The sequence below is a fragment of the Ictidomys tridecemlineatus genome, chromosome 3 (assembly GCF_052094955.1).
Source record: "Ictidomys tridecemlineatus isolate mIctTri1 chromosome 3, mIctTri1.hap1, whole genome shotgun sequence".
Classification (NCBI taxonomy): domain Eukaryota; kingdom Metazoa; phylum Chordata; class Mammalia; order Rodentia; family Sciuridae; genus Ictidomys; species Ictidomys tridecemlineatus.
Genome location: NC_135479.1, coordinates 166,387,720 through 166,415,482, shown reverse-complemented (window position 1 = coordinate 166,415,482; position 27,763 = coordinate 166,387,720). Strand labels below are relative to the sequence as shown.

Here is a 27,763-nt window from a genome sequence, read left to right as displayed (position 1 = left end):
ACTATCCTTTGTTGTAATATGCAGAAGAAAAGAAAGAGCAGCTGGGTAACCTGAGGCAAGCCCCTTTCCTCTCTAAACCTCAGTATCATCAGCTATGAAATGGGAATGATATTTTGCAGGATTTCTGTGAGATGGTACACATGGAGCATATCTGTAAACTGTGAAGCATGGTCCCAGCATGAAGGGTGGCAGTGGTAGCTAGAAAGAGCCACAGATGGATGTAGCATTTGTAAACATATGAGAGATTATAACTGTGCCTGTCTTATCCATTTACTTTTTTTAACTTTTTTTGAAATAATTTCAGACATACAGAATAGTTGCAAAAATAATAGTTAATTCCTATGTCCCTTTCCCCCAGCTTCTCCCAATGTTAATATCTTATATAAGTAACTATGATACAGTTGCCAAACTAAGAAATCAACATCAGTATGATACAGTTAACTACAACCCAAAAACTTTGTTCAGATTTCACCAGTTTTTCCACTGATATCCTTTTTCTAAGCCAGGATCCCATATTGCATTTAGACCTTACATCTCCTGATGGTGACAGTTTCTCTTTCTTTCCTTCTCTTTCATGACTTGCACACTCTTGATGTTTGTCAGACATTTTGCAGAATGTCCCTCAGTTTGGATTTGTCTATTGTTTTCTTATGATCTTATTGAAGTCATGCATTTTTTGGCCAAAACCACAGTAGTGGTATGTGCTTCTCAATGTGTCATGTCAGGGGATACATAATGTTAATGTGGCTTTTACCAGTGATGTCATGTCAGCCTTGATCTCCTGATCAAGGTGATATCTGCCAGTTTTCTCCACAATAAAGTTGCTGTTTTTTTCCTTTGTAATTTATCTCTCTCTCTCTCTCTCTCTCTCTCTCTCTCTCTCTCTCTCTCTCTCTCTCTCGGGGAATATATTTTGAGGCTTTGAAAATATCTAGTTTTCCTCAAACTTTGCCCACTATTTTTTATAACAACTATTTGTAGTTCTTTTCTGCTACAATTATTACTGTAAGGATTTTTTTGTTTATCTTACTCTCTTAATATATTTTCATTGGAATTCCTCTGTAAGAAAGAACTATTCCTTATTCCCATTTACTTATTTATTTAATTATTGATATGGGTATGGGTTCATGAATATTTATTTTATTCTTTGAATTAAGTGCAGTACTGTTTTTATTTTATTTATCAAATTCTTTTTATTGGCTTACTCATTTAAATAGTGTTGACTGGTTATCTACTTTGTGCCAAACAGTGTAACAGTTGTCACACTTTGTCTGTTTAACCATTGAAATAGTCCTGAAGGAAGAATGTTACTATTCACGTTTTATCAACAGTAAAATTGAATCTCAGAAGGGACATACACTAGTTCAAACAGAAGAATTGGAAGTCAAACCCAGGTCTCCTGTTTCACTTCAAGACACCAACTGGTCTGTTTGGAGACTCAGGCATATACAGCAAATAAGAGATATTAAAGCAAACAGATCCCACATGAAATTCCACATTCAAATTTTGTGAAGTGTCAAACAAGCCTCAGAGCCTAGCAAATAGAAGTCCAGCAAATCTCACACTCTGGCACACTAGTAACTTGCCGCTCATGCACCTCCGCAGACCGAAAGCCACACAGAAGAACTGAGGGAAAAGTTTGCCATTATCAACGATCCTGTCTAGAGCCCAGCAAGTTAAAGGAAAGAGAAAAAAGAGCCATCATAGAATGAAATTTTATCCAAACTATGCCTAACCTTACCTACTATTTTTATTCCTTTAACCCTAACAAGTGAGATGTTCTCAGTCACAAGTAAAAAAGAAAATGGATCACATCTTTCAAATACTAGCATTCAACTGTCAAGTGACATGTCTTAGACTAATCTGGAAAAAAGTATATCAAGCACGATTTTTTGAATTAACAAATCTGCAAATTAAGACATTGCAATCTATTTCTGTTAGAATCCAGACCAATCCACCAAACTGCTACTGACTTGCCAAAACCAAAAAAAAGAGATCGTTATGAACATTATATTTGTGAGTGTCCCCCAAACTTCCAGATTCTGTATTCATATGTAGTATATTTACAGCTAATAGGAAAAGACAATAAGATATAAGGCAACTTCAAATATAAAATATGGCTTATAACGCCTGAGAAGGCTGACTACACATTGGGTTAAAGAAAAATGAAGGCAAAAATTTATAAAATCACTCAACAAATTTCTAATGACACCATAGCACAACAGCTGCTAACAAACTGTCACATAAGTACCAGTCTAGAAGTATTCTCAGACAGGCAATTTTGTCCCACAAGGGACATTTCCAATATTTGGAAATATGTTTGGTTGCCACAACTGTAGGGGGAGGCGTTACAACTGGCATCTAGAGGGGATTGTGACTGACATTACCAGGTAGATGCCAGGGATGCAGTTAAACATTCTGCAATGCTATAGTATAGCTCCAACAAAGAAATACCTGACTCAAAATGTCAGTAGTGCTGAGGAGACCTGTTCTGGAGATATTGAAAACAAGGCATACGAAGTTTACTTGCAAACTTAAAATAGATTTATTTAGAAGAAATAGGTGAATATAATATATCTGATTATAGCTCCAGAATGTTGCACCAGAAGTGTGCAGTGCCTATGATGACTAATTTTCATGTGTCCACTTGACCAGGCCACAGGGTACCCAGATAGTTGATCAAATATTATTCTGAGTATTTCTATGAGGATATTTTGGAATGAAATTAACATTTAAATTGGTGGACTGCCCTCTGTCGTGAGTGGGCCTCATGCCATCAGTTGAAGACCTGAATAGAACCAAAGGCTGACCCTCCCCCATGTCTGAGAATTCTCCTGCCTGACACTTTCTAACGGAAACACTGGCTCTTCCTAACTCTTATAAGGCTTTGGCCTGCAGACTTCAACTGGGACATTGCAGTTTCTGCAGATTCTCTATAATCATGTGAGCAATTCTTTGTATATATACATTTAATCATACAATGTATTTTTTTCTGTATCTTGGGAGAACTGTAATTAATATACAACATGGGAAGCTTCTTTTAGTTGGGGATCTTGGTTAGCTTTTTGTTTTATAAAAAGGCTAAGAAATACAATTTTTATTGATTTATTACAGGATGGCCCTGTTACTAAGCATTGTCTATGTAGTATACTCCCACCCAAAGCAGAAACAAGTACCTAAACACAAACAAACCTGATATTTTGTAAGTCAACACTGCACATATAATCTAATCTCATAGCCTGTTATTCCCTTTTAAACTTGACTTCTTAACTCTGTTCTCTCAGTAAAACAATAGTATATGATAACTAGAAGTATTTGCTTCCATCTTCCCACACATACTGTCTGACAAGGACTGCCATGCTAGTTACCACCTCCAAGTCAGATTCAAATGTCTCAAGAAAGTTTCCCATTGGTATTTTGCAATTTTGCAAAGAGGAAGATTTGACTCTGAATTGGAAACCTCCTATTATAAGTACTTGCATTTATTTTGTATTATTTTAAATGCACATTTGCCAAAATCATTGCCTTCTTTGACACAAAAACAGTCCACCATGGCATCTCTGCCTAGTATTAATAAAAAGGGAAGATTAGAAATGTACATACTGCTTAATTTTAAAAATCCTAATTCTGCATTCTTAATGCCAGTTTCTAAATAATTAACTATTGTTAACAGCCTAATGAAAATGTTAGTGGATTTCTATTAAGTGGGGGAAAAAAACAAAAACCAACCAGGCCTAATACCATACACCATTGTTGAACATTTAATTGATGATCTTTCCCTTACCTTATCCGGGCTACTCCAAATAATGCACTTGGGAGAAATTAGAAAGAGATGTTTTAATCTGCATTTTCTATGGGATTTTTTCTTACGAATGAAAAAAAAAAAGGAATCTGCTGAAATTAAACATCTGTGTTCTACAATTCCTTGTATGTTTCTCCCTTCCTCATTGTCACAAATAGCAAAGCTAGCTATCTGAGAGCATTTTTCCAACTCGGTTTATACTCACATTAGGTGACAGCCAGATTTGAAAAAAAAAAAATGGCAGCCCTAATTTATCTTTATGTATCCCAGGATCTGAGCAAGTTCTTAAAGATAAATTTGTTTTTCCCATTTCAGGAAGGGCTTGCCTTGAATTAGTCACCAAATTCCAGAAATAGCCTATAGTGACTACATCTGTGTGTTTGTTGCCCGATGTTGATTTCTATAGACCTTGCTGTGGATTATCCCTTCTAGGTATGGCATTTAGCACAACAAGTCTTTCTGAGCCTGGGTAAAATATACCTAGCAATAACTGAATGAAGAGAGCTGTGCTCCTGATGAATATCAGATCTGGTTAAAGAATAAGTCCAGGAAGTAGAAAAGATACTGCAAAGGAAGGGTTCATGTAATTCTTCCTGTAACATTAACACTATGTGGTATCACTATGAGTAGGAATGTTCTAAATGTACCAGAAGTGTGTCTAGTCTCCTACAGGACCAACATGGAGAAGGAATTCCAACATCACCTCTCCAGAATGCCAGAGAACTCAGCCATAAAGCAACAAAAGCTGCCTGCCCACCGGCTCCACTTCTCAAACCAGGCAATCTTCACTATATTTTTTGCCACAGGAGCATTCTGCTTTTGCATAGGTATCATCCTTTTATTGTCTGCATGGAAAGTTCAGGAAATAGAGGTTTGTCCTGGCTTACTTTTATTTATTTATTTAGTTAGTTATACATACTGGGGATTGAACTAGGAGTATTTAAGCACTGAGCCACATCCCCATCCCTTTATTATATTTTATTTAGAGACAGAGTCTCATCAAGTTGCTTGGGGCCTTGCTAAGTTGATGAGGATGGCTTTGAACTTACAATCCTTCTGCCTCAACCTCCTGAGCCCCTGGACTTATAGCTGTGCACCACCACACCTGGGCCCTCTTACTTTTTTTTTTCCTCACAAGTTATAGGTGGATACAATACCTTTTATTTATTTAGTTAGTTTATGTGGTGCTGAGGCTTGAATTCAGTGCCTCTCATGTGCTAGACAAGTGCTCTAGTACTGAACTACAACCTCAGCCCCCTCCATCTCACATTTTAAATGCAGTTTCCAGGAATTTTCAGCTTTGGGACTATAAATGGGAATGATTAGTTAAAGAACATGGTGCCTCAACAGGGACCTACATGAGATTGCAACATCCCTCTTTCAGCTCACCAGTACAGATAGCGATAGAGCCCATGTGGTTGCTTTATTTGTCCCTTTTACCTATTAACGACAGTTGCCCTCAAGCTGGTCAGCTCAGCCATATTTGTGTGCAAGGGCCTGGCAGAGTCAGTTGCTTTTTATACTGGCAGAGGAGCAGGCATGCCACTAATAGAGGCAAGAGGAGTGCCAATACCAAGGATCCATGAATTGCACTGATAGAGAGCAAGAGCCAAAGATATGGGCCTTCAACTTTAAAAAAAAAGTGCATTTTTATTTTAGTTTCTTTATTAACATGTAAATATTATACATATTTATTGAATACAATGTGATAGTTTAGTACATGTACACAATACATATTGACTCATAAAACTTAGAAATAAAGAAACAAGCAGAATGCAATACCATTTTTAAACTAGATTTATTCCACATACATCAATTATCATACTTGGAACACTTCTTTCTCTGTGTTTGGTCATTTGGGGTAATTTCCTCTGTATGCCATTTTAAATAATCCATTGATATGAATGTGGTTTCTTTTTAATTTTTAGTTTTAATTAGTTACACATGACAGTACAATGACCTTGACATATCATACATTTGAATCAGATGGGATATAATTTCTCATTTTTCTTAGCGTACAGGTTGCAGAATCACATTGGTCATACAGTCACGTATATAAACACAGCAATAATAATGTCTATTTTATTCCTTTCCCTTCCCCCCATCCCCTCCTCTCCCCTCCCAGCACTTCTCTCTACCCAATCTAAGGTAACATTATTCTTTGTTTTTTCTCACATCTTCATACACGTATAGATATGAATGTTTTTCATACAATAAAATGGCAAAACAATGAAGCAACTTCCTCATAAAGGTGATTAGACTCAGACTATAAGCCCAGTTTTCATGTGTCACTGACTAATACCTTCCTACTAACACTTCTTTATGATCAAGAGGCAAGGCTTCGTCCCAACAGGACGCATGAGAATGCAACAGAAATACTGAACTCCAGGCAAGTGACCAAATGCTGCCAGGTTCTCAAATGAAAGGCTGCACGAAGGCCCACTCCCCGTGAAACACCCTGGAACACTTGCCCTGCACAGCACGAGATGCCCATCAGTCAAGTTGAAGGCTCCATGCCCAGACAAGTTGAAGACTTTGGTGTACTTGGGACTTGATCAGAATTCGTGTAATTTTTAAATTAATAATTGTTCTTTTTCCTGCCTGACAGATTAATTACACAAACATTTGTGAAGATTGTGCTAAAATGCGGGAAAATGCCTTAAATTTTGACAAACAATGCACCTGCTCCATTCCCTTCAACCTTCAAAAGACTATGAAGGTTAGTGAAATTGAAGAGTTCAGTTGACGTTGTGCTGTTATACTTCTATTGAACTCTCCTCCGTAAGTTGACAATTTCCATCAAATGGTTAAACAAAACAAACAAAAAAAAGTATTTAAAAAAGAAAATAAGGCAGGGTGAGGGTGACAAATCTTGAGTTTATCACCCCTCCCCCATCCCTTGTATTATTATTCACCTTTGTTTCTTCATTTTTAAGTTTTAAGATTCTTTACCTTCCCAACTTTGTAACATTGATTCTTAAAATCAATCAAATAGTTTTTATTTCAAATGTCAGCACAGGAGGTAACTAGAGATCATTGAATTCAACCACTCATTTTGTAATGAGAAAATTAATGGGCTGGGAGGTTAGGTGACTTGGCCAAGGTCACATGGTAAGCTAATGTCAGTGAGACTTCCTTGGGAGCTCCCCACCCTGAGATATTCCCTATAAGTAACTGCCTAATCCCAAAGAGACTCTTGGCCTGATTGTCAGGCACTGTAAGAAATGGCAAAGAAATATTGAGAAGTTCCTGCTGAGTAAAGTCATATTTGTCAGTCCAGGTCCTGTGAGAAGAAAAAACCAAGACAAAATGAGACACACAAGAGACTTAATGGAGGGATGCCTGAGAGGGAAATGAGAAGGGAGCTGGGGGCTGAGAAAGCTGCCAGACCACAAGATGGGTCTGACCCTAGGGAAGGAGAAAAGTTAGGAAATAGAGGAGAAAGGGGGAAGGGGCAGAGGTGAGGAGGATTTTGAGGAGATGATGATGGTTTAGGTTTGGAACCACCTGGGTGTGAGGTAGGAACAGCACCTCCTTGGGGTGGAATGTTCAGCGGGAAACTCAAGAGAAAACCTGTCAGGAGTAAGATCCATCGCACGTAGAGAGCCATCAATGAAGAGGAGGAGGGGGACCAGGTCAATGGGAGCTTGGTGCAGTTGAGGGATACAGAGTCCAGAGATACCTTTGAGGAGTTGAAGGAAATGCATTTTTCATTTGATTAAGTCAGGAGGACATGAAGAAAGCTCTTCTCAGATCTACTGCAGAGAGTGATAGGGATGATCTCAACTCCTGTGCCCTGAAATCAAGTGTTTGCATGAAGGCCATGCTCCCCAGGGTCCCACAAATCAGGGGCTAAGCACGGCAGGGATACTGAGGTAGGCTCTTCCAAGAGAGAAGATCTATATATCTATATATCATCAAGAAGATATACTTAATAAAGGTAAGCCTTTTTATTTTGAGATAACAGGCCTTCATTATTTTGAAGGTATGTGATATATTAATTATAAACAACTACATTGGACATTTCCATGTGTGGTGTTAGGAAAATCTGTCTTATTTCTGCCTGGTGATTTCAAGAGGCTTGGTTTGTCACCATAAAGGTAAAATCACAATGGTAGCCTGTGACTGAACAGCCTTTTACAATAGCACACATGGAAAGGTATCTCTCATGGCAACAAGGCTACTTATTTTTAGGATGAAAATCACCTTCTTAGCTGGGTAAGGTGGTACATGCCTGTAATCCCAGCAATTTAGGAGACTGAGGAAGGAGGATTTCAAGTTTAAGACCAGCCTACACAACTTTGTGAGACCCTATCTCAAAATGAAAAATAAAAAGCGGCTGGGTAAGCAGCTCAGTGGTCAAGTGTCCCTAGGGAGCTGGGCACAGTGGCACATGCCAGTAATTCCAGCAGCTCAGAAGGCTGAGGCAGGAGGATTGTGAGTTCAAAGCCAGCCTAAGCAACTTAGTGAACCCTAAGCAATTCAGTAAGACCCTATCTCTAAATAAAATATAAAAAAGGGCTGGGGATGTTGCTCAGTGGTTAAGCACCCCTGGGTTCAATCCCCAGTACCAAAAAGATTGCCTTCTTTTGGATCAGTGAGTCATTCCATCTGTGTCCTTGAGTAATTTTTACATGCCAGGTACTGTGCTAGATCCTAGGGATAAAAAGGCAAAACATCCAGAGGCTGACACAAGAAGCAACTAGTCTCAGGGCTGGGGTTGTGGCTCAGTGATAGAGCACTTGCCTATATGTGTGAGGCACTGGATTCAATCCTCAGTACCACATAAAAATAAATAAAATAAAGGTATTGTGTTCATCTACAACTAAAAAGTTTTTTTAAAAAGAAGAAGAAGCTTCTAGTCACATGGCTTTTATGTGCCCAGTATGCACAGACACCTAAATATGCTCAGTAGCTCCAATGTTGAATAATATTTCATACATTTGCTTTGAAATTATATGACTTTAGGTGCCTACCACAACCCCTAGTGAAGTGCTTCTCCTGGTATATCTAGGAAATAACAATATTTGTAAAAACAAATTTTATATATTGAAAATACAAAGCCTGATTATAAAAAAAAATTCAAAGCAAGAGAACAGTAGGCCTTATGAAAACTTTACAAATAGGTTATTTAGTCATTACAATAATGTCTATAGGCCAGGACTTCCCAGTAGTGATTGTTAAGAATTATTTCTTGGGTTTCTATTTTCCAAAAAGGAACTTTCAATTCCCATTAATTTTTTTTCAGTATTTTTTGTCTTAAAAATTTCTGTCCAAGTTTATTAACATTCCACTTAATTTCTCCTACTGTCTATTTCTTCTTGCTTTTCTCCCATTCAGGGTGATGTTTATATGTACTACAAATTGTATGGCTTCTATCAGAACCTCTATCGCTATGTCCTATCCAGAAGTCATAACCAACTGATGGGTAAGGATGTAAGGGTAAGACTTTATTTAATTTTTTGTAATATTCTTTTTATTTTTTAAACCAGGGGGATTTTTTTAGTCTAAAAGGGGATGAAAAATAAACTAAAAAGTTAAGGTTTAATAAAACAGTAATGCTTATTTTGTTTTTGCATGAATTAAGGAGCTGGATATACAGGATAACTGTTACTGAGAAAGAGTACTGGGGCTGGGGACATGGCTTAAGCGATAGCGCGCTCGCCAGGCATGTGCGAGGCATTGGGTTCGATCCTCAGCACCACATACAAATAAGATAAAAATGTTATGTCCACCAAAAACTAAAAAATAAATATTTTTTAAAAATTCTCTCTCTCTCTCAATAAATAAATAAATAAATAAAGGCATTGTGTTGTGTCCATCTACACCTAAAAAAAAAAAATGTATCCCAGCATTTAATGTAATAGATAGCATAGTCACAAGGTTAAGTTTCTTCCTACAGAACTTTTGGTAAGCTATGTATTGATAATGAGAAAAGAAACACATTTGGATACCCACATAGGTACATGCATATCTCCAAAACACAAAAATGTCCTTGTCTAAGTGAACCAGAAGCCTGGGAAAAACAGATAGTATTCCAAAATACTGGTCTGTTTCAATAAAACAGGGTAGGTTGATCAATGTTGCCAGTGTTCCCTCTTTCAGTATTCTAAGAGTTTGCCAAAAGCATTTCTCACTGCTGTGTCATCTTGCATCCAGGATGTTAAGGACTGTGCTCCATTCAAAGTGACCTCCAATAAGATCCCCATTGCTCCCTGCGGTGCTATTGCCAACAGCATGTTCAATGGTAGGTGACTTTTTTCTATCTCTGTGATGTTCCTTTTCCATAGTGTATGACTTCCTAGATATCCAGGACATAATTCTTGCAGCTGAGGGGCAGGGGTTTTTTGTTCTTGTTTTTTTTTTTTTAATGCTTTATGTATTATCTTGATTAAGCCAGAACACCGACGTATGCTATTTCATTTACAAATAAATTCTTCCTTGCCAGAAATCTGAAGGAATGGTCAGAGAATACAAGTTATATGGAGCTCAAGAGTATTTTTCAATAATTGCCTCAACTTCAGCAGGAAAAAGAATGGTCTTGTGATTCTAGCATCTGTGGCATGTAGGAGTGTTGAGACTGCAAAAAAACCCTTTTTTTCATCTATTCTGCATTTTGGTTCTACATTTTGAAAAGTAGCAAAATTACTAGCATGCACCTCTGATACAACTTGCAATTTCCTTTCAGATACCATAATCCTTTCATATATCCGTTCAACATCTGAACATATCCAAGTTCCAATGCTAAAGACTGGACTTACATGGTGGACAGATAAGTACGTCAAATTTCAGAATCCAAGTTTCAGAAATCTTTCTGATCATTTTGTAGGTAAGATCTATACAGTAGTTCAATATTCTAACCTCTTTATAAAAACTTGTTTTGAATGTGTGGAGAGATGTTTATGAGTCCTTCTTATCTATTTCTTTGTTGGCTCCTTTTCACTTTAACTCTCCCTACTGTGTGCATCTCCTTCATGTACCTACCAGAAACATGAAATGACTGGTTCTATTTCTTTTTTTTTTTTACCTAGTTGCTTAGTGTCTCAATGTTGCTGAGATTGGCTTTGAACTTGCCATCCTTCTTTTTATTTTATTTTATTTTATTTTATTGGTTGTTCACAACATTACAAATCTCTTGACATCATATTTCATACATTAGATTGAAGTGGGTTATGAACTCCCAATTTTACCCCAAATGCAGATTGCAGAATCACGTCGGTTACACATTCACAATTTTACATAATGCCCTATTAGTAACTGTTGTATTCTGCTACCTTTCCTATCCCCTAATATCCCCCCTCCCCTTCCCTCACATCTTCTCTCTCTACCCCATCTACTGTAATTCATTTTTCTCCTTGTTTATTTTCCCATTCCCCTCACAACCTCTTATATGTAATTTTGTATAGCAATGAGGGTCTCCCTTCATTTCCATGCAATTTCCCTTCTCTCTCCCTTTCCCTCCCATCTCATGTCTCTGTTTAATGTTAATCTTTTCTTCCTGCTCTTCCTCCCTGCTCTGTTCATAATTGCTCTTATTATATCAAAGAAGACATTTGGTATTTGTTTTTTAGGGATTGGCTAACTTCACTAAGCATAATCTGCTCTAGTGCCATCCATTTCCCTGCAAATTCTATGATTTTGTCATTTTTTATTGCTGCATAGTACTCCATTGTGTATAGATACCACATTTTTTTATCCATTCATCTATTTAAGGGCATCTGGGTTGGTTCCACAGTCTAGCTATTGTGAATTGTGCTGCTATGAACATCAATGTGGCAGTATTCCTGTAGTATGCTCTTTTAAGGTCTTCAGGGAATAGTCCGAGAAGGGCAATAACTGGGTCAAATGGTGGTTCCATTCCCAGCTTTCCAAAAAATCTCCATACTGCTTTCCAAATTGGCCGCACCAATTTGCAGTCCCACCAGCAATGTACAACTGTATCCTTTTCTCCATATCCTCGCCAGCACTTGTTGTTGTTTGACTTCATAGTGGCTGCCAATCTTACTGAAGTGAGATGGTATCTTAGGGTGGTCTTGATTTGCATTTCTCTGACTGCTAGAGATGGTGAGCATTTTTTCATGTACCTGTTGATTGATTGTATATCCTCCTCTGAGAAGTGTCTGTTCAGGTCCTTGGCCCATTTGTTGATTGGGTTATTTGTTATCTTATTGTCTAATTTTTTGAGTTCTTTGTATATTCTGGATATTAGGGCTCTATCTGAAGTATTAAAAGTAAAAATTTGTTCCCATGATGTAGGCTCCCTATTTACCTCTCTTATTGTTTTTTTTTTTTTTGCTGAGAAAAAACTTTTTAGTTTAAGTAAGTCCCATTTGTTGATTCTTGTTATTAATTCTTGTGCTATCGGTGTCCTATTAAGGAATTTGGAGTCCGACCCCACAATATGTAGATCAGAGCCAACTTTTTCTTCTATCAGATGCAGATCAAGCTCCTTGATCCATTTTGAGTTAACTTTTGTGCATGGCGAGAGAAAGGGATTCAGTTTCATTTTGTTGCATATGGATTTCCAGTTTTCCCAGCACCATTTGTTGAAAATGCTATCCTTCCTCCATTGCATGCTTTTAGCCCCTTTATCAAAAATAAGATAGTTGTAACTTTGTGGATTAGTCTCTGTGTCCTCTATTCTATACCATTGGTCCACCTGCCTGTTTTGGTACCAGTACCATGCTGTTTTTGTCACTATTGCTCTGTAATATAGTTTGAAATCTGGTATCGCTATACCGCCTGATTCACACTTCCTGCTTAGAATTGCTTTTGCTATTCTGGGTCTTTTATTTTTCCATATGAATTTCATGATGATCCTTTCTCTATTTCTACAAGAAATGCTGTTGGGATTTTGATTGGCATTGCATTAAACCTATGGAGAACTTTTGGTAATATCGCCATTTTGATGATGTTAGTTCTGCCTATCCATGAACAGGGTATATTTTTCCATCTTCTAAGATCTTATTCTATTTCTCTCTTTAGGGTTCTGTAGTTTTCATTGTATAAATCTTTCACCTCTTTTGTTAGGTTTATTCCCAAGTATTTTTTTTTTTTGAGGATATTGTGAATGGAGTGGTTGTCCTCATTTCCATTTCAGAGGATTTGTCGCTGATATACAGGAATGCCTTTGATTTATGCGTGTTGATTTTATATCCTGCCACTTTGCTGAATTCATTTATTAGCTCTAATAGTTACTTTGTAGACCCTTTTGGGTCTGCTAGGTATAGAATCATGTCATTTGCAAATAGTGATAATTTAAGTTCTTCTTTTCCTATTTTTATGCCTTTAATTTCTTTTGTCTGTCTAATTTCTCTGGCCAGTGTTTCGAGAACTATATTGAATAGAAGTGGTGAGAGAGGGCATCCCTGTCTGGTTCTGATTTTGGAGGGAATGCCTTCAACTTTTCTCCATTCAGAATGATGGTAGCCTGAGGCTTAGCATAGATAACTTTTACATTGTCGAGGTAAGTTCCTGTTATCCCTAGTTTTTCTAGAGTTTTGAACATAAAGGGATGCTGTACTTTGTTGAATGCTTTTTCTGCGTCTATCAAGATGATCATATGGTTCTTATCTTTAAGTCTATTGATGTGGTGAATAACATTTATTGATTTCCATATATTGAACCATCCTTGCATCCCAGGGATGAATCCTACTTGATCATGGTGCACAATTTTTTTGATGTGTTTTTGTATTCGATTCGCCAGAATTTTATTGAGGATTTTTGCATCTAGGTTCATTAGAGATATTGGTCTGTAGTTTTCTTTCTTTGAGGTGTCTTTGTTTGGTTTCGGAATCAGGGTGATGTTGGCCTCATAGAATGAATTTGGCAGAGCTCCCTCTTTTTCTATTTCCTGAAATAACTTGAAAAGTATTGGTATTAATTCTTCTTTAAAAGTTTTGTAAAACTCCGCTGTATACCCATCCAGTCCTGGGCTTTTCTTGGTTGGTAGTCTTTTGATTGCTTCTTCAATTTCATCCATTGATATTGGTCTTTCAAATTGTGTGTATCCTCCTGACTCAGTCTGGGCAAATCATATGACTTAAGAAATTTATCGATGTCTTCACTGTCTTCAATTATATTGGAATATAGGTTTTCAAAATAATTTCTAATTGTCTTCTGTATTTCTATAGCATCTGTTGTGATATTGCCTTTTTCATCCGGTATGTTACTAATTTGATTTCTCTCTCTTCTTCTCTTCGTTAGCATGGCTAAAGCTCTGTCGATCTTATTTGTTTTTTCAAAGAACCAACTTTAAGTTTTATCAATTTTTTCAATAGTTTCTTTTGTTTCAATTTCATTGATTTCCACTCTGATTTTAATTATTTCTTGCCTTCTGCTACATTTGCTGTTGTTTTGCTCTTCCTTTTCTAGGGCTTTGAGATGAAGTGTGAGCTCATTTATTTGTTGGTTTTTTCTTTTTTTGAGGAATGACCTCCAGGCAATGAATTTCCCTCTTAAAACTGCTTTCATTGTGTCCCATAGATTCCAATATGTTGTGTCTGTATTTTCATTTATCTCTAAGAATTTTTTTATTTTCTCCTTTATGTCTTCTGTAACCTATTGATAATTCAGTAACATATTGTTCATTTTCCATGTGATGCAGGATTTTTCCTTCCTTCTTTTATCATTGATTTCCAGTTTCATTCCATTATGATGAGATAAAATGCATGGTATTATCTCCACCCCTTTATATTTACTGAGGGTTGCCCTATGGCATAATATATGGTCTATTTTTTAGAAGGATCCATGTGCTGTTGAGAAAAAAAGTATATCCATTTGATGATGGTTGATATATTCTATATATGTCAGTTAAGTCTAGGTTATTGATTGTGGTATTGAGTTCTATAGTTTCTTTATTCAACTTTTGTTTGGAGGATCTGTCCAATGGTGAGAGAGGTGTGTTGAAGTCACCCATAATTATTGTGTTGTGGTCTATTTGATTCTTGAACTTGAGGAGAATTTGTTTTATGAATGTCGCAGCACCATTATTTGGTGCATAAATATTGATAATTGTTATGTCTTGTTGGTGAATGGTTCCTTTTAACAGTATATAATGTCCTTCCTTATCCCTTTTGATTAACTTAATCTTGAAGTCAATTTTATTCGATATGAGGATGGCCACCCCTGCTTGCTTACGAGGACCGCGTGCATGGTATATTTTTTCCCATTCTTTTGCCTTCAGCCTGTGTATGTCTTTTCCAATCAGATGTGTCTCCTGGAGGCAGCATATTGTTGGATTTGTTTTTTTAATCCATGATACCAGCCTATGTCGCTTTATTGGAGAGTTTAAGCCATTAACATTCAGAGTTACTATTGATATATGGTTTGTACTTCCAGCCATGTTTGATTATTTATCCTTTTTTTAAAAAATTTAGTTTGTTTCTCCATGATTATCTTTCCCCCCACTCTGTCTTTACGGAGGCACTTCCCACTGATGGTTTTTGGTTATTGTTTTTCATTTCTTCCTCGTGTAGTGTTTTGCTCAAGATGCTTTGCAATGCTGGTTTTCTGGCTGCAAATTCTTTTAACTTTTGTTTATCATGAAAGATTTTTATTTCATTGTCATACCTGAAGCTTAATTTTGCTGGATACAGAATTCTTGATTGGCATCCATTGTCTTTCAGTGTTTGAAATACATTGTTCTATGACCTTCTTGCTTTCAGAGTCTGTGATGAAAAATCCGTTGTTAACCTTATTGGTTTACCCCTGAATGTAATCTGCCTCCTTTCCCTTGTAGCTTTTAATATTTTCTCTTTGTTCTGTATATTGGATATCTTCATAACAATGTGTCTTGGCGTTGGTCTACTGTGATTTTGTGTGCTTGGTGTCCTGTATGCATCTACAATTTGTATATCTGTTTCCTTTTTTATTTCTGGAAAGTTTTCTGTAATTATTTCATTCAGCAGGTTACTCATTCCCTTGGTTTGAATCTCTGTACCTTCCTCTATCCTGATGACTTGTAAGTTTAGTTTTTTATGTTATCCCATAACTCTTGGATGTTTTTCTCGTGATTTTTAACCAGCCTTTCTGAGTTGGCTAGACTCTTTTCAAGATGATATATTTTGTCTTCATTATCTGACGTTCTGGCTTCTACTTGCTCCACTCTGTTAGTGATACTCTCAATTGAGTTTTTAATTTGGTTTATGGTTTCCTTCATTTCTAAGATTATGGTTTGATTCTTTTTTATAATCTCTATCTCCTGATAAAGGTGCTTAACTTCTTCTTTTATCTGTTTGTGTAATACATTCTCAATGTGTTCTTTCGCTGCTTGAATTTGCTGTCTCGTATCCTCTTTAAGGTTCCATTCCATCTGTCTAAGGTGTTCCTTGAGTTCTTTATATGACCATTTTTCTGATGACTCTAGGTCCTCCTGAATATTTAGGCTGTCCTGCATTGTTTGTACTCCTTTTCTTCCTTGCTTTTTCATGCTACTCATTTTACTTCTTGTTCTGTTTGACTTCTGAGTTACTGCTTACTCCTATAAATTTATTTGATGCTTGGGAGGAAAGGTATTAGAAGGGAAGGGAAGAAGTCACTAAAGAGAATGAGAGTAAGCAGATAGAATTCAAGGAAGGGGGAATAAGAAAATTGAAAAGAAATGAAAATACAAAAGAAGAAGAAAAAAATAGGAAATAAAAAAAGAAAAAATTTCTAAAAATAATAAAAATAAAAATTGAAATTAGAGGAAAAAAATTAAAAAATTAAAAAAATTAAAAAACAACAAGAAAGAAAAATGAAAATGAAAAAACCCAAATCAAAAAAAAAGAAAAGAAAAAAAAACGAATAAATGCAGTCTTAGAGTTTGATTAACTTCTCTTCCAGTAGGTGGAGCTGTGCCCACCAGGCCAAGCTTCTCCTGTCAATACGCGGGAAGCAATCACTGTGCAGCAGTTCCTCCTCCCAGACTGGGCGAGTCTCCAATCCTGAGTGCCTAGGGCCTCCTCTTGTGTCTGGTCACTTCCCCACTTTTCCTCTAGCCAGGCGCCTCTCACCAGTGACACTCACCACAATACTGGCTACATGCCAGGTCTGCTGCTCCCGGGAGCCCTGTTTTCATAAATGACTGGGAAAACTCTCCCTGTTTGCTATTCCCTCGGACCCTAAGTTTGTAGAGCTTGGGGCTGAGAATCCTCAGCGAATTTTACTTGCCCTCCTGTAGCCACGACCCCGGTAGCTGGTGCAAGAGACCTCAGTTGTCAGCACTGATAGGAGCGGTAGCTGGGAGTTCCGCGCTGCAGGTCCCATGCCACTTCTGATTCCCTTGGTCTGGCTATCGTGCTCACGGGAGAGCTGGGAGGGGCCCTTAAGGCTTCCCCGGTGTGTGGAGAGGGAAGGCTAGGGGGTTACACACCTGTAGCCTCAGGTTTCAATGAAGTTATCTCCTCCGCCGCAGTCTGGTGACGTCAGTTCTCTGCCATGGTGGTATCTCTTGCAAATGGCGACAGTTCGTTTCCCTTTGCCGGGTGACCAATGCAATGGGTGGGTTCTTACTGTCTCTCCCAAGCCCTGTTTCAAACCTGTGCCCACTACCTATGAAGGCTCAGTTGGCATTTACCTCCATAGGATCAGAAGGGCTGACCGGTTGTTTCAGCCGGATGGATTAGTGCTGAGTCACAGCTGTTTGTCTGCGGGAAGCAGGCGAACGGGAGCTTGAATTCAGCTGATCTGGGCTCAGTGTGTGTTCTGAGAGGCCCAGACTGTTCGCCCCAGATCCACATCAGCTCAGCATTGCCTAGTGATCCTGAGCAAACAGAATGTAGATTGTTTACGACTCCCTATGCCCGCACAGCTGAAGAGGTCAGAGACTTGATCTCTCCGCGCCTGCCATGTTGGATCTCCATGACTGGTTCTATTTCCTCCCAATTTACCATCAAGACAAAGGCGATGTTTTAAGAAACTTGCTACTTCAACTGTATTCAGGATGATCATATAATTTATCATCCAAACTGATGCACTTTTGAGAGTAAAAGGGGGCACTAGAATAACTAGCTATATACCTATTTGGAGTTTTCCTTTACTGATCAATAAATTGACATAACATTCATAGACCCTATAAAATAATTGTACTAAAATCTACTTTCAAAAATGCAGTTGCTTCAAAAATCAAAATAACATACAAGTGTACAATAAAACAACTTTTAGAAAAATTACTTTAGTTATTATCTAAATATTACAAGATAACAAAAGTAGGATGTTTATTCAGGATACACATTCACCTTATTTATTCTGGATATAATTTCACAATTTCTTGGCCAACAATATCTGTCTTTATATATGCCCATATATTTTTAATGAACTTATTATTTTTACTGTAGCCTTAGTTTTAATTCTTTTTTAATATTTATTTTTTTTAGTTGAAGTTGAACATAATACATTTTTTTAATTTACTTTTATGTGGTGCTGAGGATCAAACCCAAGGCCTCATTCATGCCAGGTGAACATTCTACTCCTGAGCCACAACCCCAGCCTCTAGTTTTAATTCTTTCACAAAAATTTTCAAATATTTTTAAATTTGAATTTTTTAGTTAATCAATTTGAAATTGTTAATGCCTTTAACTGATTCTTCTCTTTTGACTCTAATCTGTTTTATTGACAAAATACTTTTTAGGTGACAAGATACAGACAATTTGGCTAAATGGAGGAAATTCTCAATTTCAATTTCTTTTCAGTAGAATATTCTAGTATTTCAATCAAAATATTTTCATCAATAATGGTTGTTGTTTTTACTTCATATAGTCTTTTTTTCTACTTCTGATTCTTTTGAATGTATTACTAAATCTAAATGCTATAAATCTTAGACCTTCTCAGGATCATTTTATCTAGTACAGAAAATTTTATCCAGTCCAGGGCTATCAAAAGTCTTCACATGGGGCTGTGGTTGTGGCTCAGTAGTAGAGCACTTGCCTAGCATGTATGGGGCACTGGGTTTGATACTCAGCACCACATAAAAATAAATAAATAAAGATACTATGTCCATCTACAACTAAAAAAAATATATTTTAAGAAATCTTCACATAAATCAAGATGTTCTAAAGCATAGTTATAGAATTTAAAAATTATTTGTTTGCTTTAACAAAGTTAGAATTCAATCTTACTTGCAAGCTTGGTTTTTAATAATTATAGTTCATTAAATCTTCAGAAATTTAAGCTTTTTGATATTTAATATTTCAGACACTTCAAAATTTTTTAACTATTTTGAGCAAAATGCAACCAAAATTAGAGGATTCATTTACAGAAAAAATTCAAGATCATTGTAGGACACACTATCTAATATACAAAAACATTCCTTAAAAGTTCAAATATTTCTAAAATTCTTATCCATGGTACTGTAAGTGGTATCATGCTGAAATATGTTTAATTTAACGTGTCAATATAAAAATTTTGCAGTTCAATTTCTTAGTAAATATACAAAATAATTAAATTTGCACAACTTCAGCTCTTGTTTTGATTAATGAGATATTGTAGCTTGCTAGGATACAATTGTTAATTATATATACACAATGACCAATTTTAAGTACATTTTTTTCTATGTAGATTTCTCAATTTACCAAAAATGTTATCTTTACTTACATCATTACAAAACTACATTTTATTATGTCACTACAAACCAATTTAAACTTGACTCTTGAAGCTTTTAGCTGAGTTTATAGTAACATTTACAATAATGTTGGTGGTTTCATCTTCAATGATTGAACTTCTAAGAACTTGGCTTTGATTCTATGAGGAATTAACCACTCCCCCATCAAACTATTATAGGTAATTTACCTGATTTTTATGTGAAGACATTCACATAAAAATGGCCTCATTTAACTCTTTACAAAGTTCCTCTTGTGCTAATGGAGTCAACACATTAAAAGCTTTTCTTTGGTTACAAAAACTATCTGTAATAGAAAAATGAAACTGAAAGAAATCCATCTGATGTTAATAAAAAGTCATGCTCACAGTGATACATAAATAAACCATTGTCTTTGGATATAATCTTTTAAAAGAAAGCAACAATCTTTTGAAGCAAATTTTGATGTTCTTCAGCAGATTTATCTCTTTAGATTTTCATATGGTATGGGTATATTCATCACCTTCCTTAAGAAACTATTCATTTTCACATTAAAGACATACATCCCACTTTTTAGCTCTTCACAGCTAAAAGGGTTTATTAACAAATAAAAAATGACATCAAACAATATAATAGTTGTACAATTACACCATAAAATAAATAGAAAAAACACTTTTGCAAGAGAGTTCAAACTCCTCTCAGCAGGAGTGCTTGCCATCTATTTCCCACACATACATCATATGCACATAACTGAACCTATAATTTCCCACGTTTTCCACTGACCCCACTGATTTGCACTCTGGCAGCTTCACACAACTCACAGGCCAAAACAGAAACTATGGGCTAGCTGGCTGGAATGTGAAACAGCTGGCAGAGGTCACAGGGACAGCTTATATTAGATTTTGACTGAAAGTGTTCCTGCTCATTTTTCACTTACAATCACAAGTTAGTAAGTAGACCATTCATTGCATATGGGCAGTTTACACAGTAAAGACAGACCATGCCTGAGAGCTGGTGGGATGAAATTGTATGTACACTGTTTATCTGTAGAACATGCTAAATCAGTTGGGAAAACAGACATAAACTGAGACTGTCCTCAGCAAACTAGCATGTGTGGTCACTGTGTCTATAATTCAGTTACTAGTTTTTGAAAGGAACTTGGCAACATTTCGTTGTTTTGTCTTACCACGTAACCATAGGCCTATAACACAAAGGGTCCTTGGCTTTCTCTCAACTCCTGCTGCACTTTGTTCTTGCTTTTATTGTAAGAGTCACTCACCACATTGTACCCTTCTTTTTGCATACCTGTCTATGAATTCCTGGAGGGAGGAGATGGGTTTTATGCAGGTTTATATCTCTGGTGCTTGATACACAGTGAATAATCAAGAAATGTTTATTGTTGAATGAATAGATGAATACAAATGACCCAGGGAACTTGAAAAAGAAGGATGTTTGTATCTCTTAAACCGTGTTTCTTACTTATACTCTGGATGCATGGGATGATGTGGGATTGGGATTGGGAGTTTATAGGAGAAAGCACCTTTGAATCTGCTTTTTGTGTTTTCAGTGGTCCTGGGAATTGAACCCAGGGGTATTCTACCTCTGAGCTACATCACCAGCCCTTTTTAAAATATTGTGATATGGTCTCGCTAAATTGCTCAGGCCACTTCAAACTTTCAATCCTCTTGCCTCAGCTTCTAGAGTTACTAGGATTACAGGCATGTACCACCATGTCCAGCCCTTTGAACTGGGTGCTTCTAACATCAGTAGCCCACAGGACATTCCACCTTAGGTCATAATCTCAAGCCAAAGTAAAAAGAAGGTGAGGTCCACAGTGCAGGCACCAAAGGCAATTTCAACTTTGAACAAATTTTTTTCTAGCAAAAGTGATTGAAGTCTTGGGAAGGGGCAAGATAGGCAGGCTCCACGGTGTTTACAAAGGAAGATTCTCCAGCAAAGGATTATTTCCAGAGGAAGTAAAATTGTATACAAACATACTTCAGCAGATTAATCCAACCAAATTTAGCATATGCTTTTATAAATACCATAGCCCATGCTTCAAAAATAAGTCTGGATTTCTTTTTGGAGGGATTTAACCCAGGGTGCTTAACCACTAAGCCACATCCCTAGCTCTTTCTTGGTTTTATTGTTTGTTTGTTAATTAATTTATTTAGAGACAGGGTCTCACTGAGTTGCTTAAGGCTTTGCTAAGTTGCTGAGGCTGGCTTTGGGATTCTCCTGCCTCAATCTCCTGAGCCACTGACATTACAGGCATACGCCACAGTAATTCTGGATTTTTTTTTTAAGTAGGAAATACTTTAGTCAGAAGTCAGAGTTGAGAAAGAGTGGCTCCTTTTTACCATGTGCACATCCTACAAGTAGAGCCAGTTTTATGGAAGTAAAAAAAAATCTACCCTAATTGACTAACTCTTTAAAATCCAGTGTGGTTTTTATTACCAACTTCTGTCAGATTTAGTTGGAATCGTTCCTCCTTTTTTTCAAGCATTTTTTGAACTCTACTATATGTGTCAGGCACTGGCCTAACTGGTAATGGAAAAGCAGAGGAAGATGAGGCTGTTCTCAAGAGTTCTCTGCAGAGTGGAAGAAAGACATGCCCCCAGTTGTGGAGTGGGAAGTGTGAGAATAAGAGTGCAGTCAAAAGTGTCTCCTGGCACTGCCTTCCACCCACTGCTTCCAACATTCCTCCAGCATCCTCGCTTCCTGGCGGGATGAGGCTTGCAATTCCTGGCCTCTCCACCTCCACCCACTTTCTGATTCTTCCACCTTATCAGCTTTGAGCTTTCAGGAGCAGTGCTGGGGTGAACATTTATGTGAACCAATCTTCCTGCACTTTCATGGCTATTTCCTTAGAACACATTTCTAGAAGCAGAATTTCTGCACCAAAAAAAAAAAATATGCAAAATAATAAAGCTTTTCATGTATATTTTTAGATTGTAATATCAAAGATGGTAATCCACATGCCTGCTTCAAATAAGAGTCTCCCTTCCACAGCCTCCTCAATGCCTGTCACTTTTTTCTTTAAATATTAACCAATTTTTGTGATTTTGTGTGCTTGGTGTCTTGTTTTAATTTGCTGTCTTCAGATTACTTGTGAAATGTTTTTTAAAAATATATTTCCTGGGCTTTGGTTGTGGCTCAGCAGTAGAGCGCTCGCCTAGTACATGCAAGGCCCTGGGTTGGATCCTCAGCACCACATAAAAATATATAGATAAAATGAAGTGTTGTGTCCAACTACAACCAAAAAAAAGTTTTAAACTATATTTCCAAAAATAAATAAGTAAATAAATAAAATAAAACATAAAAATTATATTTTCCATGATGATACTACTGAAGACAATATCTTTTTGTTCTACCTATTTTTCAAGGTTTTATACTTGTGTAATGTAGTTAAGGCATAATATGTATATATTTTTATATTCTGCACTTTTTTTAACCCTATGAAATTATCATGAGTATTTCCTTAAAATCCTTAAGGCCATTACTTTTAATTGTTGCATATTCAGATAGCTTTCTCACACACACACACACACACACACACACACACACTTTCTCTCTCTCTCTCTCTCTCTCTCTCTCTCTCTCTCTCTCTCTCTCTCTCTCTCTTCTCTTCTCTTCTCTTCTCTTTTAAAAGTCTGATTTCTATTTCTCTTTTCTCATGAATGAAGTTCTTTCATTCTCTGCATCCTAGGGAAAAGTGAGGAGATAGATAGGTGATTTTTCTCTATCATTCCCCTTGTTTTCCTCCCTCAGGAACTGAAAAGCCCCCATACTGGCAGGAGCCCATCTATGAGCTGGACACAAGTGATCCAGGAAACAATGGTTTCCTCAATGATGACTTCATTGTGTGGATGCGGACCGCTGCCTTTCCTACCTTCAAGAAACTATACCGTCGGCTCTATCGAGTAAAATATTTTTCTGATGGCTTACCTGCTGGTAATTATACTTTCGACATATCCTATAGTATCCTTTTACACCACTTTTCTTTCTGAAGATGAAGGAAAATATGGCTACTGGTTGTTGAATTCTTTCATTTTATACTTTGGTATTCTCCAAATTTATTCACCAAAAGAAAAAAAGTGCATTTCTCTCTTATAGATAATAGTGTGGAGTGGAGGAAATACTGTCCCCTATTCCTCTAGAGTCTTCATCTAGGACTGACATAAGACATTAACAGGAGAAAAAACATCCAAAATTTATTTTCACAGATGTAGGAACATTTTCAGGTAAAACAAGACCCAAAGAAGTGACTAAGTGTGTATGTACTAGGTTGAAAAGAGTGGCAATTGTGGAGGAGTAATTAGAAAAATAAGGGTTAGTTTAACCAAGTTTGTTTATACAGATGCCCCTTACCCTCAGCTCCCAGTCTTTAGTGATAAAAACATTTCTTCTCTCCTGTTGTAGGAAGAGCATCTTTCTTCTTCTGTTTTGTTTTCCAACAAGCATAAAATCACTTGATTTTATTAATATTTAATATGACCAATGTAAAGCATAACGAAGTTATCCTATACATTGTTACATTAACATTTAAATATTACAAAATAACATTAGGGAAGGGCATCTTTTTAAATATTTACTTTTTAGTTATAAGTGGACACAATATTTTCATTTATTTATTTATTGTTATGTGGTGCTGAGAATTGAACCCAGTGCCTCATGCATGGTAGGCAAGTGCTCTACCTCTGAGCCACAACCCCAGCCCAGGGAGGGCATCTTTCACATGGAAGTTTTATCTCTGTTTTCAGGAAGAAATTGGAGGTTGGAGTACCCTTCTTTTACTTGCTGTTTTTCAAGTGTCTTCAAAATAATAGGTTAAAGAGGCATATTTTGGGGTGCATATCTCCAACTTCAACTGTTAACTTAAATTTTGTACTTTTTTTTAAGGACTAAGAGCTAATAGCAGTATCAGGTAAAGAAGTCCATATAAGCATGAATAACAAAAGTTCTTAGGGACAAAGCATTTTGTTCTCTAAGAAAAGAAAGACTAAATAACAGTGCCTATAGGATGGGATGATATGGAGGACTCTGAAAGTAAAGAGATACAGTTTTGATAAGAATCAAATTTGAGATATAGACTAAAAATAATAGAGCCAGAACGGTGGCACACACCTGTAATCACAGTGACTTGGGAGGCTGAGACAGGAGGATTTCAAATTCAAAGCCAGCCTCAGCAAAAGAGGCACTAAGCAACTCATAAGACCCTGTCTCTAAATAAAAACATAAAATAGGGCTTGGGATGTGGCTCAGTGTTCCTGAGTTCAATCCCTGGTACAAAAAAAAAAAAAGTAGTGACTGAGAGTATTTTATTCTAGGCAAAAGTATCAGAGCCCCAGGGCACCCTGGACTCAAGGAGCAAGTCCAGTTAATCCAGCCCACACTGGGCGGGTTATGAGCTCTGCACTGAAGATGCTGTGTTTGTCCCTCCCTTAGGTGCTGAGCCAGCAAGTGGGAGTTGGTGCCTTTGTAATAGACATATGGTCCAAGTTAGGAGACATATGCCTTAATAGAGATCAAGAATTTTCCACTTAATTTAAAAATACAAATGTAACTCTTTTTTTTTCCTGTACTGTGGATTGAATCCAGAGTTGCTTAACCACTGAGCCACATCCACAGCTCTTTTTAAATATATCTTTAAAGTCAGGGTCTCACTAAATTGCTGAGGACATTGCTAAGTTGCTGAGGCCGGCTTTGAACTCACCATCCTCCTCCTGCCTCAGCCTTCTCTTTGGGATTACAGACGTGCACGCCCAGCATAACTCTTAATTTAAAAACAAAAAGGATTTAACTTTAAAATGGCACCAAACACTGTCTTTAAGAGATTATATATTTAAACATAATTTATACTAACTCTAATCTTCAGAGTTAATTTTAAATTCTCTTTATGACGCTCTCTGAGGGAAAAAAAAATTCTCTTGGAAGTAGAATCTTTCCTGGGCTTGTGCACAGCTTTGAAGCTTCAGCCCAAACAGGCATGGGTACATCTTGTAGCATATCAGAGTTAGTAGCAAGTTGTTTGGTGGGACCCCACGCAGACTAGAAGTTCCTTAGCACACAATTGTTCACCTCCCAAGGAGGGTGAATGAGAAATTTTAGAGGAAACATAAACCATGAATGACTGTGCAGGCTCTAGTTTCCTACTACATGTTTTCTTCTTCTCTCCTACAGCAAGTATATGAATATCTCTGACAGGGGAGTGGTGGCTTCAGAAATGTCCCTGCTAATGTGACAACATCTCTGCCTCCTAGCTTTTTGCCTCCTTTTGTAGTCATTTGCCTTTAGCCAGTTCCTTTAGCAGGGTCTCTAATTCTATTCTATGTACATAAAAGCCACAAATGGCCTCTCTTGTGGAGCGTTATAGGACAGATGCTGTCATGTATAACTGATGAGAACAAACAAAAAATAAATTTTAAAAAGAGTAAATCGTAGAAAATTACCTTTTAAGGGAAATGTCAGCAAAACCCCTTTCTGCCTCAAAAAATTTAAGTGAGATAGGAAGTTGCTTGACAATTGCCTCTCAAGTTGGACCCCTGATCTTAACTTGTGACTGCCTTACCAGTAAAGTAGTTATAACTGCATTCAAGAAGTTGGAGGTGGGGGAGGTACTGCTGCCCGCGTAATGCATTGTGACGAGTTGGAGCTGGGAGATGAGGCAGGAAGGCCATGTTCCAAACAAGGGACACCACTGTTCCTCCTCTCTCTCTCTGGTTTCCATCATTCTCAGTCATGTTTTAATGCTGATCATTCTCAAGTCTTCCCCATAGACCTTCAATCCTGAGCTTCAGGACTACCATTGTACTACTTGGGGTGGCCCTACTGTGAATATTAACCAAGCAACCCAGGGGTCTGGCTGAAAGGCAAGAAAACCAGCCTGGGCTGCAGACAATAGCCACTACTAATAGAAAATATGATGTTCTCTATGAGAGGGAGGGACCCCTCCCCACACCAAATGGAAATGAGTGAGAAGACAGGCATGCAAAGGGGTTTAGGTGGCACTCAGGAACCTGGTGACAATGAGAAAGTCTGATGTAGAAGAAAAGAGAGAACTAGTTTCCTAACATGTTTCCTTGTGCCTTTAAATAGCGTGTTGCCAAGTGATTTGAGGCCTTTTAAGAGCTTTGCTGGGAAATACCTCTGTCCTCTGCTGTTGCTATGAGAAATCTTTGTTTGTTTATTAGTTTCATTTACAAAAGGCACCAGATGTTTAAAAACCTCAGGCCACATACATAATCAAAATGACATCATTAAAATGCTAATGATAGCAAACCCACTTCAAACACTTTCTCCCCAGCAGTGGGGATGCTGGCCTTTACACTCCCCAAACAAATGCACCATCTTTAATTTTCCCATCAAAAATGCTTTGCCATCTATCTTATTATCTTACTTACTTTTTTTCCCCCTTAAATCCTCCCCCTTAAATCCTTTCCCCTGAAGCAGGAATTCAAAGTTTAGCCTATTAAGGAACCTTAACCTCCCCTGGATCTCTTGATTCATAAATAAAAATTTAGGTTTGCTGTATATGACTTTAACTTCCTTGGATTCCTCAGAGTAAGTGAAATACGTTTGGCCATTATTCAGCTGTCTGAAAAGTCATTCAGATTATGACTATATCGAAGCTAGGCTTGTTTTTACTTAATTTTATTCCAACGAGACGCAGAATACTTCTTGATCATGTTGAATCATATGAAACTGAATATTAAACCATTTATTTTACCTACAAAACAGCAATTCTATATGATTTAACCTAACATATTCTATGTATGCAATGGTAGAGACGAAAGGTACTGTGAAGGATCCTTAATGGGTCTTCTTAGATTTTCCAGTAACCAAGTTCCAAGGAGAAAAAGCTGTCATCCTTTCCACACTGACATGGAATGGAGGTAGCAGCATTTTCTTGGGACTTGCCTACACAGTGACAGGAGTATTTCTGTGGATGTCTTCCTTTGCCCTGATGGCAATTCAAGGGAAGATGAGAAAAAAGAAACTGTCCCATCGTCGTTAAAGTCAAGATTTACAAAGGAAAGCAACGAATAGAAATGAGGAGTGACGTAATAGAGCCAAAGGTCTCAGGCAAGGCTTGAGATGGCTGAGACATTTCAACAGGGGGAACTGGATTGACAGAACCAAAACCATTCCAGACAGATAAATAATGGGAATTTCAGAGGTGAGAGAGAGGAGGAGTTGGGGGAGGGAGAAAGGCATAATTATGTATAATAAAATGTCCTTGGAATGAGGTTAATAAATCATCCTTGCGCTCTAGACCAAGTCTCAAGTATTTATTTGAAGTCCTCCGTGCCTGACGATGAGGGAGCAGCCTAGAAGAAGGCCATTGCAAGATGATGCAAACCTGCTTTCAACTATCAGATCAGCCTACTGACTGGCTGAGATTA

The 27,763-nt window shown here is 37.3% G+C and overlaps 1 protein-coding gene across 1 annotated transcript; it reads left to right on the top strand.

Moving 5' to 3' along the window:
• Positions 1-110: 110 nt before the first annotated feature.
• On the top strand, positions 111-27,763 carry LOC101955907 (cell cycle control protein 50C). The gene is made up of 7 exons (XM_078044398.1): positions 111-4,673; positions 6,411-6,521; positions 9,143-9,244; positions 9,962-10,049; positions 10,491-10,631; positions 23,130-23,339; positions 27,188-27,763. Exons 1-7 carry the CDS (start codon positions 4,425-4,427, stop codon positions 27,373-27,375), a joined length of 1,089 nt encoding a protein of 362 aa, XP_077900524.1. The 5' UTR covers positions 111-4,424; the 3' UTR covers positions 27,376-27,763.